Below are 15,285 nucleotides of genomic sequence, written 5' to 3' on the forward strand. Positions count from 1 at the left end.
CCTGTTGCTTCTAATGACTCCACTCAATGTAATTAGGTACATCATGTATCTTTTATGTAATTAGGCACATCATGTATCTTTTATGTAATTAGGTACATCATGTATCTTTTATGTAATTAGGTACATCATGTATCTTTTATGTAATTAGGTACATCATGTATCTTTTATGTAATTAGGTACATCATGTATCTTTTATGTAATTAGGTACATCATGTATCTTTTATGTAATTAGGTACATCATGTATCTTTTATGTAATTAGGTACATCATGTATCTTTTATGTAATTAGGTACATCATGTATCTTTTATGTTCTCTTCCTTCTTAAAACTCTCCTCATAAAAGGAAGTGATTATGAAAACAGTTTTTTTTTCACAACAGTGCGATGTCTGCTCACTTCAGGCAAAAGATTTATTGATCAAGTTGTAGTGATTGTGTTCCCTTTCAGCTGCGTCTCCTTCCCTTGGCGGGAAAAAGCTGAGGTTGTAAAAATCTGCCAATTCCTACCAACGTAGGTTGACCCAAAGAATGAAATGCATTCACCATCGCTCATTCAATAACTGTCTTTCCAGAAGTGCACTGACATTACAACTCAAATGATTCATCAAACCAAACTGTAACATTCCCAGTTATCCTTCAGAGTGCTGGCAGTGTACTTCCATTTCCAGAATTCAAGTCTTGCTTTAATAATTACAGTGTTAAAAACCCATGACTTATTCAGCTTTGTACTACGGAGAACACGTCAAAAAAAAGTAGCAAATATAGGACACAAAGACAAGACCTGCTTCATTTCAAATACATTGTCCTGACCTACTTATTTTAGTTGCTCTCTCTTACAGTTTCACCTTTAAAACAATTATCTCTATGTCACAATTGTGACATTCCTTTTCTGCAGATGTCCTTCCCCAGTTCATCTCCACTTCTCATTACCCCACCATCTCTCTCACTCTTGCAATGAAACACTGAATGACTCCTACAAGCTTAGAACTCTTGGTGACTATATTAACAGTAATAAGTAGATGTGTCCTAGGTAGTAGGTTGGTAGACAACTGCCCAGGGAGGTATTACCGTCCTGCCAAGTGAGTGTACAACGAAAACCTGTAATTGTTTTACATGATGGTAGGATTGCTGGTGTCTTTTGTCTGTCTCATAAACATGCAAGATTTCAGGTATGTCTTGCTACTTCTACTTGCACTTAGGTCACACTACACATACATGTTCAAGCATATATATACACACCCCTCTGGGTATTCTTCTATTTTCTTTCTAGTTCTTGTTCTTGTTTATTTCCTCTTATCTCCATGGGGAAGTGGAACAGAATTCTTCCTTCGTAAGCCATGCGTGTTGTAAGAGGTGACTAAAATGCCGGGAGCAAGGGGCTAGTAACCCCTTCTCCCGTATAAATTACTAAATTTAAAAGAGAAACTTTCGTTTTTCTTTTTGGGCCACCCTGCCTTGGTGGGATACAGCCGGTGTGTTGAAAGAAAGAAAGAAGTAGATTGTTTCAGTCACTGTATGGTCTGAGAGAGGTATTCCCTGTGCCCCATATCCTCAGTGCACACAAGACTACTAGCTGTACCACAGTTCACACAAGACTACTAGCTGTATCACAGTTCACACAAGACTACTACTAGCTGTACCACAGTTCACACAAGACTACTAGCTGTACCTCAGTGCACACAAGACTACTAGCTGTATCACAGTTCACACAAGACTACTACTAGCTGTACCACAGTTCACACAAGACTGCTAGCTGTACCTCAGTGCACACAAGACTACTAGCTGTATCACAGTTCACACAAGACTACTACTAGCTGTACCACAGTTCACACAAGACTACTAGCTGTACCACAGTTCACACAAGACTACTAGCTGTACCACAGTTCACACAAGACTACTAGCTGTACCACAGTGCACACAAGACTACTAGCTGTATCACAGTTCACACAAGACTACTACTAGCTGTACCCCAGTTCACACAAAACTGCTAGCTGTACCTCAGTTCACACAAGACTGCTAGCTGTACCACAGTTCACACAAGACTGCTAGCTGTACCTCAGTGCACACAAGACTACTAGCTGTACCTCAGTGCACACAAGACTACTAGCTCTACTTCAGTGCACACAAGACTACTAGCTGTACCACAGTGCACACAAGACTACTAGCTGTACCTCAGTGCACACAAGACTACTAGCTCTACTTCAGTGCACACAAGACTACTAGCTGTACCTCAGTGCACACAAGACTACTAGCTCTACTTCAGTGCATACAAGACTACTAGCTGTACCACAGTGCACACAAGACTACTAGCTCTACTTCAGTGCACACAAGACTACTAGCTCTACTTCAGTGCACACAAGACTACTAGCTCTACTTCAGTGCACACAAGACTACTAGCTCTACCACAGTGCATACAAAACTACTAGCTGTACCACAGTGCACACAAGACTACTAGCTGTACCACAGTGTACACAAGACTACTAGCTGTACCACAGTGTACACAAGACTACTAGCTGTACCACAGTGCACACAAGACTACTAGCTGTACCATAGTGCACACAAGACTACTAGCTGTACCACAGTGTACACAAGACTACTAGCTGTACCACAGTGCACACAGACTACTAACCATACCTTAAAATCCTCAAGAGGCAGAAGAGCTGCAGTTCAAGTCCTTTAAAAGGCCTAAAAGCTCCCAAAGGTCCAGATAAACACCTTTGTATTGTTCAGGAGCTGTATCTCAACATTTATAAAACCTAGCAGCTGTAGCTTAACACCCTCTCTCTAGGCTGGAATACTGCTGTACATTAACATCTCCATACAAAGCAGGTGAAATCGCAGATCTAGAGAGTGTACAGAGATCCTTTACTGCACGTATAAGTTCTGTCAAGCACCTTAACTACTGGGAACGCTTGGAAGCACTTGACTTGTACTCGTTGGAACGCAGGAGGGAGAGATATATCATAATCTACACTTGGAAAATCTTGGAAGGAATGGTCCCAAATCTGCACACAGAAATCACTCCCTACGAAAGTAAAAGACTGGGCAGGCGATGCAAAATGCCGCCAATAAAAAGTAGGGGCGCCATTGGTACACTAAGAGAAAACACCATAAGTGTCCGGGGCCCAAAACTGTTCAACAGCCTCCCATCAAGCATTAGGGGAATTGCCAATAAACCCCTGGCTGCCTTCAAGAGAGAGCTGGACAGATACCTAAAGTCAGTGCCGGATCAGCCGGGCTGTGGCTCGTACGTCGGACTGCGTGCGGCCAGCAGTAACAGCCTAGTTGATCAGGCCCTGATCCATCGGGAGGCCTGGTCATGGACTGGGCCGCGGGGGCGTTGATCCCCGGAATAACCTCCAGGTAACCCTCAAGAGGCTCAGGAGCTGTAGACCATCATCATCAAGAAGCACAAGAGCTGTAGATCAACATCTTTGTGAGGCCCAGGAGCTGGAATTTGATGCAATCACAGTAAAAATATGACCAATTAGACAAAACTAGGATGGTTATGTCCATAGAGGTTTCACTTCTCTACTGCTGTACCACGAAGGTAAGGGAACAATAATGGTTTTCTGGTGGGATGGGAAGGCTGTTAGTCTTGCTGACATATCACGGAAACCAATAGACTGATTTTTATGAAACTCACAGTCGATACCAGCTGTTACTTTTTTAAATGTTAATATTATGTATGTTTAAAAATATCAACATTAACATTCTGCCTCACAATTGGGAGGATTATTCACTCAATCTCCCTTGCCTCCTCTCTGTTACCTATTCATTCAATGCCAGTTATGAGTTCCCTGATATGTACCCATTGAGCTTGAGCACTTCTAGGTATTATTTCTGGTACACAACTGTTGTCTATCATTAAACAGAAGTTTATCTCTGTTTTTTTTTTATTTATTTTTATTTTTTTTTATGATTGATAACCATTTGGGAGGATATTTAGTCTAGAACTTTCAACGTAGGTGTCAAATCTTTTATATCTATTGAATTTCTCTGCCATTGATACTTTAAAATTTAGTCACTGTTAATCCCTGAAATAAATATGTAAATACTGCCATTATGACCTGGCTAGTCATAGATTGGGACACTCACTAGCAGACATTCAAGCCTTTACCACTACTTATACTGACTTAGTCTTGTAGGCTTTGCATCATTAATTTTTCATATTTATCTATTAGAATTTAGCTCTATTTTCATTATGCACCCCATCCCCATTCTATGTGGTAGTCAAGGGATCACAAAAGTACATGATGTCGAAGGTAAGGAAAAGTACTGTAATATTTTAGTATAATCCTATATTACTCTGACATAAAGCAAAATTATAAAATCTTACATAATACAGTATATACAAACATTTTCAGTATTAAATGAATTACAGTAGATCAGTAGTAACACTTATAAAAAAATTATAATTTCTAATGCCATAGTACACTATATTAGAAAGGCCTTATCCACATTCAGTCAAGAATTTTCATCTAGAAATGCATTCGATGAAAGATATTTCTTATACCCATATTTTCCTAGCTCTAAGAAATATCTTTGTCTATATTTTGTATATTTTATTACAGATGTATTTGATAACTTTCTAGATTACATTTCACTTTAGTTTTTATTAACTTTATAAATTAAATTTCACAGTTTAAAGATAGCAAAATGTATCACTGATACTAGTAGTAATAGTAGTAGTATATTCCTGGGAAGCATACTAAACCTATAGGGGTCATACAGTGTCAGTAATGGAAGGCAATCATATTCAGTTGGAGGGAGGATAGTTCCAGTTATGTGTACCAAGAGCTCTTCACTACCCTTCAAGGGATTCTTATCAGTAGATATAAATCTTTGTTGTTTGTAATAAACTCTAAGGCTGTATTACTGGTATACTGTAGCTGCCTTCAGATAGTATTAAAACAGGTCAAGCCAAAAGATTCTATGTACTGGTAGAGTACAAGTAAACCGGAGAAAAGGGGGGGGAGGGGTGTTAGAGTTGTTGAAAGGCTCCTGATCCAAGGAACAGGAGCCACATCTCTGAATCAAACCTGAATACCTCTTATTACTCAAGGGCTGTATAACCCTTACAGGTTTAGCTTCCCCATAATTATGATGTTTGTTTGAGGATGCTCCATCTTCAGCCTGTTAAATGCCAGAGAGATGTGCTTCCTAGTTGTACTTTTAGTGGCCCAACACAGATTATAAATAGCCAAAACACCAGAATTATAGGTACAGCACCATACAGCTATAATTAGCAACTACTCAATCTGATGTATTTAAAGTATGGCATGTCTATTGGAATTTTCTAATTTGTTATTTAATATGCACTATTTTCCTAAATTCCATAATTATTTTTTCTATTGAGACTGCTAACACTACATTATTATTATTGCAATACTTTGGTAGAAAACATATGCATTTAATTTTCTCAATAATAGCCAAAATTAAAATCTTTGATAATTTTATTTTACTATTTCAGTTTCTGACCAGAATTTTCCTATATAAAACAAACCAGTTTCATCTTTAACACATTTTTTCTCTTATATCTACATTTTCAAAAGCATTTAATACAAACTCAAACTTAATACCTTGCTTTCAGCAAATAGGATTAGGCAAGTTATTTGTGAATTGTTCCAGCCACTGAATTGTAACTTCAGGATTAGCAAGATATATCATTATCATCTGGACTAAATCTGCCATACTATTTCAAAGTTGCAATGATAATTAATTTGTTTTAAGATTTTTTTTCAAAATGTATTACTATAAATTATCATCACTTCATTATACAGATTTCACTGAGTTATTTTAGTTATCTGTAAAGTTTATTTGCATTAATCTTTTTTTAAGTGACTTCCAAAAAGCTAACGGCAGTTGCAGTGTTATACCAAAAAATCTGATACCAACAGGTAAATGTTATTGGAAATAAGACACTGACAGTACAGAATCATTTTAATACAGTATTTCACCAAAGGCTGGATTTTATCAAGTATACAGGAATAAGCAAATACAGTCTTATAAGATAAACGAGCACTCTGGGGTCAGCCTCATAGAAAGATGAGTTGCAAGTGAGGTCATGAAAATGTGAGATGTTAGGTAAAAGGACATATGTGCAACTAACATGACATTTTATTGTGGCAACGTTTCGCTTTCTAGGAGCTTTATCAAGCCGCTACAAACAATACATGGACACAGAGGGTATACATGTATATGGGCTTAGAATGAAGTGTAATATAATACTAGTGGTGGTAGTAGTAATAATACAGTATGGTAGACCAATCAACTTGCACATGAGTAAAAGGTAAAAGCTATTACTTGGGTAGCATAAAAATAGGTTAGACAAATATTTGGTTGGATTTGAAAATGTCTGTTTCAGTGTTCCTCCTCTCTTACGTTCTTGTGTAGTATTAGCAGCAGAGACTGTGATGGCAGGGTTTATTATTTTGAGGAGGATTTTTTGTTAATACTTCAGAGACGATGAAGCTTGCCTTTATTTTGCTTGATTGTGTTAGAAACAGTGATTAATGACGATTCAAGGCATTTATGACTGTGAAAATTGGGTTCTCTGATCACTAGTTGGGCGTCGTTGAATTTCATGAGGTGATTGGTGGAATTCTGGTGTTGTGCGCAGACATTGTTCAAGTTATGATTCCTAGATATGTTAATGTGTTCATGAGGCATGTTTTGAGGTTCCTTGCTGTTTCACCTACATGTATCCTGTCACAGCTTCCACAAGGTATAGTGTAAACTCATGTATTGACTTGTTCATGGTGGTTCGATTTTATCTTGGTTAGATCCCTTATGGAACTGCTGGATGCAATGGCGACTCTAGTGCTAGTTTGTGCAAGTACATACCTTGGAAACTCTCAGTGCAACCTGGCTGTTGGGAAGGATTATAACTTTGATAGGAGTGGTGTTGGTGTGTGGAGAATTGATGATCTGAAGAGCTCTTTTCTTGCAGTCTTTGATGAAAAGGAAAGGAAAATGTAGATCAGTGCAGTTTTGGTGTATGTAAGTACATTACTCGTCAAGAAACTCAGGACTACAAATTCAGTATTCTCTTGGGAAAAATCCGATGGTGGTGCATCTTTTGGTCTTAGTATCTTGACTGGAATAGAAGTGGGCGAGATCATTTTTGTTGGTAGGTTTACGGTAAACTTGAAATCTTAGATTATCTACTTTGTGAATGAGGGCGTATAAGAATGGTAGCTTGTCATTGGACTCTTCTTCTAGTGTAAACTGGATAGCCAGTTCAACTGCGTTGAGCCTTGCCTGAGGATTCCACACCTCAAAACGTTTGGGAGTTATTATGAGGACGTCGTCCACATAACATAAAAAGTGACACTGGTGAAGTGTTCAGCTTCCAAGTGCTCCATATACAAGTTGGCTAAGATGGTGCTAATGAGGCACCCCATTCCCATACCATAGGTTTGTTTGTAGAGCCTGTTATTGAAAGAAAAGTAATTGAAATTAATGCAGAACTCAATCAAGTCGACAAAATCTCTGGGAGGTAGAGGAAGATTAAAGTCCTGATTGACTTCACGTCGTAGAACGTCAATGGCTTGTTGGGTAGGTAGTTTAGAGAAGAGAGAGGTTACGTCCAAACTACTTAGTGTCTTGTTTAGGATGGAGAGGTTTCTGATGTGCTTGAGAAGGTCGCCTGAATGCTTAAGATGAGCGGGGCTGATGGTCCCAGAAGGAAGGAAAGATGTTTGACAAGAACTCCAGTTAGTTTGTGTGGTGCACTGCCTATACCTGATGTGATTGGTCTGAGAGGAATATTATGTTTATGGGTCTTGGGTAAACCATACACTGATTTAGGGTTGCTGGGTAACAAGTACAGAAATTTCTTCCCTTCATTAGTGCTTTTGAGTATTTGTCTGGTTTTGTATAGGAAATCTTTGGTGAGTATCTCCCACTGTTGTGTGCTGATGGGTTTGTATGTAGACTGATCATTCAAAAGGTCCATCATTTTGGTGTTGTAGTCACTGGTGTTGACGATAATATTCGGGTCATTGGCGAGGTCCTTAAGGACAGTGATATAATGTCTAGGAAGATTAGTAGAAGGCAGATCACATAAAGCTGCAGTGAGAATGCAACAGTGACTACAACACCAAAATGACAGACCTTTTAAATGATCAGTCTACATACGAACCCATCAGCACTCGACAGTGGGAGACACCAAAGATTTCCTATACAAAACCAGACAAATACTCAAAAGCACTAATGAAGGGAAGAAACTTCTGTACAGTGGACCCCTGCTTAACGATCACCTCCCAATGCGACCAATTATGTAAGTGTATTTATGTAAGTGCGTTTGTACGTGTATGTTTGGGGGTCTGAAATGGACTAATCTACTTCACAATATTCCTTATGGGAACAAATTCGGTCAGTACTGGCACCTGAACATACTTCTGGAATGAAAAAATATCGTTAACCGGGGGTCCACTGTAGTTTGGACATAACTTCTCTCTTCACTAAAGTACCTACCACACAAGCCATTGACGTTCTACAACATAAAATCAATCAGGACCTTAATCTTCCTCTACCTCCCGGAGATTTTGTCGACTTGATTGAACTTTGCATTAATTTCAATTGCTTTTCTTTCAATAACAGGCTCTGCAAACAAACCTATGGTATGGGAATGGGGTCCCCAATCAGTGCCGTCTTAGGAAACTCGTATGTGGAGCACCTGGAAGCTGAACACTTCAACATCAGCATCACTTGGTTATGTTATGTGGACAATGTCCTCATAATAACCTCCAAACGTTTGGAGGTGCAGAATCTTCGGGCAAGGCTCAATGCAGTTGAACTGGCTATCCAGTTTACACTAGAAGAGTCCAGTGACAAGCTACCTTTATAGATGTCCTCATTCACAAAGTAGATAATCTAAGATTTCAAGTTTACCGTAAACCTACCAACAAAAATGATCTCGCTCACTTATATTCCAGTCAAAATACTAAGACCAAAAGATGCATCACCATCGGATTTTTCCTAAGAGAATACCGAATTTGTAGTCCTGAGTTTCTTGACGAGGAATGTACTTACACCAAACCTTCACTGATCTACATTTTCCTAACTTTTTCATCAAAGACTGCAAGAAAAGAGCTCTTCAGATCATCAATTCTCCATGCACCAACACCACTCCTAACAAAGTTATAATCCTTCCCAACAGCCAGGTTGCAATGAGAGTTTCCAAGGTACTCGCACAAACTAACACTAGAGTCGCCATCGCATCCAGCACCTCCATGAGGGATCTAACTTAGACAAAATCAAACTACCATGAACCAATCAATGCAGGAGTTTACACTATAGTAGGTGAAACGGTAAGAAACCTCGAAACATACCTCAATGAACGCATTAATGCATGCAGGAATGATAACTTGAACATTCAATACTGGAATTCCACCAATCAACTCATAAAATTCAACAGCACCCGACTAGTGATCAGAGAACCCAACTTCCACAGACATAAAAGCCTTGAATCATCATTAATCATAGTTTCTAACACGAGCAAACGCTGTATAGTCCTTGTGGCTTAGCGCTTCTTTTTGATTATAATAATAATAATAATAACACGAGCAAAATAAAGGCAGCTTCATCTCTAAAGTATCAGCAAAAAATCCTCCTCAAAACAATAAACCCTGCCATCACAGTCTCTGCTGCTAATACTACACAAGAACATAACAGAGGAGGAACACTGAAACAGACCGTCTCAAATTCAACTGCTATTTTTATGCTACCCAAGTAATAGCTTTTTACCTTTTACTCATGTGCAAGTTGATTGTTCTACCATACTGTATTATTACTACTACCAGTAGCATTACACCTCATTCTAAGCCCATATATACCCTACATGTCCATGTATTGTTGGTAACGCCTTGATGAACCTCCTGGAGAGTGAAACGTTGCCACAATAAATGTCACATTAGTTGAACTTGTGTCCTTTTACCGAACACACTGTCGGTATTTCTACCAACATTTATACAAAATGTGACATGAAGTCTGGTAGGGGGGTGGAGCTTAGGTTTATGTTTATATGAATCTTGGATAATGTACACAATGGATGCACATCAGCCAATATATACATTCCATTGTTTGATATGGTGGATCACTGCTGCTTCGAAAATTGTCTCTAGGCTTATTCTCATGGTATAGCTATTGTGCTTTACTTCTCTCCATGTGAGGAGGAGGGTTGCATGTGTTGGTTTTACCCCTCCTGCAAGCATATTTGTTCCTGTGTCTGAAGGTCTTGGCCAGTCGCCCCAATGTAGAATTTGTGGCATCTACTACACAGTCTGCTGTGCAAGTAGTTCTGGATCTAGGCTTCTAATGATCTCTTTGATGGTTTTGGCAGTAAGAACTGCTACATCCACATTGGTTTTTGGAGAATTGGGGCAGTGGTGATGGTAGTCTGCCTTGCGAGGAAGAACCTTTCCTCTATCCACGTTTGTATCCTCTTTGGGTATTCCATGTATGAGGTAGCCTTTTTGTTTGTAAGGAGTGGACAATGTGTGTTGGGAACTTTAAGTGGGTCAATATCTCCTCCATGTTTTCTTATTCTTATAAAACATATATATTACTACAAATCTGGAGTGCTTGGAGGAAGATACTTATGGTAACTTCCTGCTTTGTTATAGGTTTCCTCCTCTGAGCACTCCAAATTGGCAGTGATAATATTAAGGCTGCATTTACCAACACACATTCACCTCTACAAACAGAAAGGCTGCCTCATATACAGAACACTTAAAGAGGATCTAAACATCAACAGAGGACTGGTCCTCCCCACTAGGCAGACTGCCATCACCACTGACCTAATTTTCTGAAATGCCAACACGAATGTAGCAGTTCTTATTACCAAAACTATCAAAGAGATCACCAGAAGACCTAGACCCAGAACTACTTGCACAATATGAATCTATAGCATACCATACAGTAGATGCGATAAATTCTACATTGGGGAGACCAACCGAGTGCTTCAAACATGCCTTCAAGAACATAAATATGCCTGCAGGAGGAATAAAATCAACATAGTCCTTCACAACCTACATTTTTACATCATGGTGAGGAAGAGCACATCAGTTATACCAAAATAATGACAGGGCCAGATACTGAATTTTGGAAGCAACAGTGATCCATCTCGCCTAACAGGGGAATGTATATGTTGGGTGGACCTAGTGCCCGCATTGTCCACGATTCCTACAATAAACAAAATAAACCTGTCACCTTAGCCCCGCCCCCTCTCACCAATACCTGTCCTCGCTCTCACAATTTTTATGACTTCACACGTGATCCGTCTTTTCCTGACCTCAGGGTACTCGTTAGCCTTATAGGATGGTATATTTGTGGTATTAAAAATATTCTCTGCTACTAGTGTATTTCCACCTGTTGGATTTGTCATTGTCTACCTAGGTATTGTAAATATTATTTATGAAATAAAGTAGATTCATACTTTTAGTAAGCTAACAACTATACAACATTGCATACATTAATGTCTTCAGTTACACAGTCAATTCAGCCTCCCCAAAATTATAGTCATATTTACACTTACTTTAAGAAAATATGTTATCACAGTGTTTGGTATTTTATAGGATACATTATGTATCGAGTTTTATTTATAATCTTTTTATACCACAATAACAAGAGGAGAAAAACAGCATGCTAAATCCTTATCATACAAATTTACAAATAAAATTACTATCCCAATAATTTAACCAAACTATTTGTTGGCATTTTCATCAACTTTTCCACTCTGCTCAGAGGTTAAGAGGTTACTCAAGTACTTATTTGTCGACATTGGTGATGAAACACCTGGGGTGGCCATCACTGTACTGGGAGTAGCAATAGTTGGTGCAATCATAACTGAAGGGGATGTAGGCTCCTGGGGTGTAATAGTGGGTAACGTTGGTGGAGTAGAAGCGGCAGCCAGGAGAGGCGAGGAATTTCTCGATCCTGATTCAGTGTTAGACTGTGTTGTCTCTCCAATGCTGATGAATGGATTGATCTGTAAATATTGATGAAATATAGTGTAGCTATTTTTGCTATTAAGCATTACAATAAGTTTGAAAACTTTAAAGTGATAATGCTTAATGATTCTTCATCACTAAAGAGTGTAATTTTGAAGTTGAAACCAAATGTAAGCCAATTTATGAAAATATAATATTAAATACAACTGTAAGAATTGAGGATGAAGCAACTCCAATCACAGAATGTAGTATGGTTCTGTGCTACCAAGAGCAACAGAACATGCAAAGGTTTTCAGGTTACTTCACACTAACTCATAATGTGGAACAAATACATTTATCCTCAACATGAGTTTACAGACAAATCAATGAAATAACTTATAATTAAAACTCAAGATGACATTCTCACTTTACTAGCAGCTTGAGCCTTGGCTTGAGCTTTCTTTTCTGCTTTCTCAGTGGTCTGCTGAGCCATCTGAACAGCTGGGAGGCGAGCCTGGGGCCGTGGGTTGGATTCATCCTCCAGGAATCTGATGAATGCTTGAGAGAGGGACTGTAGAAAGAGGCATCTTCTTAATCAATATGTCAAGTAACATTTAGCAGTTTTTTCAGCAAGAGAAATTAAAGAACTATGTAATCCACATGTATCATCATTCAATTCTGTTTAGTCAACCTTATTTAACAGTAAAAAATGTATCATGCCAAAACACTTGAAACAAAGACCAACATGCAGATTCTTTCAAGACTCACTGTATGGTCCAGAACATCAACTTTTGATGTAACACGGACATTACTAGCTGGTGGGGCAAGGAAGTTTGCTATTGATGATAGCCATGAAGTTCCATGCATGTCCAGTCCTGTTCGAGAACGCTCCTCCCCAGAAAAGTCCAACACCTCGGCAATAATTCTGAGTACTTCTTGACGTTTGTCTGCTGGGGTTGCAAAGTAACCCACAAGCAGATTACGTAGAAGGGGTCTGTTGATATTCATTTTTATAGATTTTATTTAATAAAAAATTAAATAAGATATAAACAGTAACTAAATACCATCACAAGCCAAAACTCAATGTTTTAGGTATGCACATATTAAGCAGTGACATTAATTGAACTGAGTCTAAAGAATGTTTCCTATTCCCCAGGAGCTGTATAACCCCTATGGGTTCAACGCTTCCCTTATGAATATAAAAATAATAATGTATATATGTAACTTTAAGAGCACTTCACAACTATACAAGACTGCAAATAGTTACAGTACTGCACATAGCTATACTACTACTACACACAGCAATAACAATACTATTACATATACAGTACTGTACTAGTGTATATTGAAGAAGTCCCTGGTGGACAAAACATTGCCTTAATAAATGTCTTAAGTTTTATATGTGCCCATTTATGTAAGCATAAAGTACTAAATAACAAAAGGGCACAATACCGTGACTGGAACAATACCCAAATAACCCACACATAAAGTACTATACTTATAGCTTCCTCTTTTACAACATTCAGTATTACTTATAAAGTACAAACAGAACAAAAAAAAGTTATTTTATGATTACTCACTTATCAACCTTTGCGTCTGAGGACGACTTAAGACAAATAACTTCGTCACGTGCCTTGCGGGCAACCTCTTCCTGGGATGTCACTATTGGTACCAGGAAAAAGGGAAAACTTAGCTAATATTTGTGATGTATACCACAACTGGCTCTGGTGCTATATGCACTGGTTGCATTGTTAATGTTTTCATAAGCAATGACTGCTGACTGTAAAACATGTGCCAATAGCAGAAACTAATTAAACATTATATTTTCTGGAACATTAACAATTACTGATAGCACAGATAACCTTACTAGCATTATACATTTGTGAAATATGATTAACCACTTTATAAATTTATTTTTTTCCATCATATTCACTCTACTTGGGATTGAAAAAAAGCTAATGTAATGAAAAGCATAAATACACAATTTATATTTAATTTTTAAAGAAATTTATCATTGATCAATTATAAATTATGGCAATATTTAAATATGCAATTTTTATTTTTTTTTTTAAGAATTCTCTTTAAATTTATTCCATTTTGAAATCCTTGAAATTCTATACCATATGTTAATTGTGTCATAGTCACCAATGATTTAGAGTACATATCTAATTTTTCACTTCTTGAAAGAAGAATTAAGCACCTACACCACCACCAAGGACAACTTATAGCTAAATGTTACTGATGATATGATTACTTTGTTCTTGTATTGATGCACATGATATCTGCAGTTTGAATTCATTTGTAATCATATCACTTTTAAGCAAATGTACTAACTGAAAGCATTAACAATTATGCACATAATATATCAGGCAATTTACTGTACTGTAGAGCATTCCAAAGAAAATCAACATAGTATATACAGTATATCACAATATATAACAGGTGTATTTCAGCTCGCAATCATTAACACAATGTAAAATAGCAAGTACTGTAATGCATTTTGAATTATTAAATTAATAATTGAAATACCTAAGAAAATGTTGGATATTCATCCATAAATACCTTCATACCCACCAAAAGATCCAATGATAAACCTGCGATGTGTCCCAGGCTACCGGTGTGTAAATTTAAGGCAACTAATTACTACTGAGCAGACAAGCCAAACCCAAAACCCAAGCAGTCTGCAATATCATTTACAACTTGCCCCTAAACACTGCTCATTAACACAAATCTGCATCAAGTGTTGAACCAACAACACACAAGTAAAATGATTCTTAGAGTGGAGATAAAATATCATTCAGCAGGATTTACAATTAACCTTTAAATTAAAGTTTTATATTAAGTCTTCAACTTAAAATAATCATGTTACAGAATATTTATTAACAATGAAATACATAAAGAATTTACAACCTACAAACCATAACTAATGGTGAATAAAAGTATTATTTTAAATGACTTATTCAATGACATGAAATAATTAAATGTATTTAGTATTGATAAATTTTAAAGCATTTGTGAAATGAGATTCAGTGAACCAGCCCAGCTACTAGATAAGCAAGTTATTTCTTCCATGTGATATGGATACTATGGTAACTTCATGTCCTCATAAATTTAATTAAATAAATTTCTTATTTCATTATTAAATATCTGACTGACTACATTCAAAACTTTTCTAACACATTTCATGATGCAACACAAAATTCTGCAAAGCTGGATATGCTAAGGAGATCATTTTTGCCATGGTTAACTTAGTCAAAAGTTGCTTTATATAGTCAATGTTTGACTGTCTAAATTCATATTTTGAACAGATATTTTCTTTGTCCAGTGCCATAAATTTTCAAAGTTTAGTAAA

The 15,285-nt window shown here is 37.4% G+C and overlaps 1 protein-coding gene across 5 annotated transcripts in view; it reads right to left on the reverse strand.

Annotated features, from left to right (window-relative positions):
* Positions 1–4,280: 4,280 nt before the first annotated feature.
* Positions 4,281–15,285, reverse strand: part of LOC128703627 (thyroid receptor-interacting protein 11) — a 210,690-nt gene continuing 199,685 nt past the window's right edge. For all 5 annotated transcript variants that reach the window (XM_053798360.2, XM_053798359.2, XM_053798362.2 and 2 more), the window contains 4 exons: positions 13,514–13,595; positions 12,702–12,927; positions 12,361–12,504; positions 4,281–11,992 (listed from right to left, as the gene is read on the reverse strand). In XM_053798360.2, coding sequence (XP_053654335.1) covers positions 11,708–11,992; positions 12,361–12,504; positions 12,702–12,927; positions 13,514–13,595 — 737 coding nt within the window. In that variant the 3' untranslated portion in view covers positions 4,281–11,707. The remainder of the gene's footprint in view (positions 11,993–12,360; positions 12,505–12,701; positions 12,928–13,513; positions 13,596–15,285) is intronic.

This window comes from Cherax quadricarinatus, chromosome 76 (assembly GCF_038502225.1).
Source record: "Cherax quadricarinatus isolate ZL_2023a chromosome 76, ASM3850222v1, whole genome shotgun sequence".
NCBI classification, from domain to species: domain Eukaryota; kingdom Metazoa; phylum Arthropoda; class Malacostraca; order Decapoda; family Parastacidae; genus Cherax; species Cherax quadricarinatus.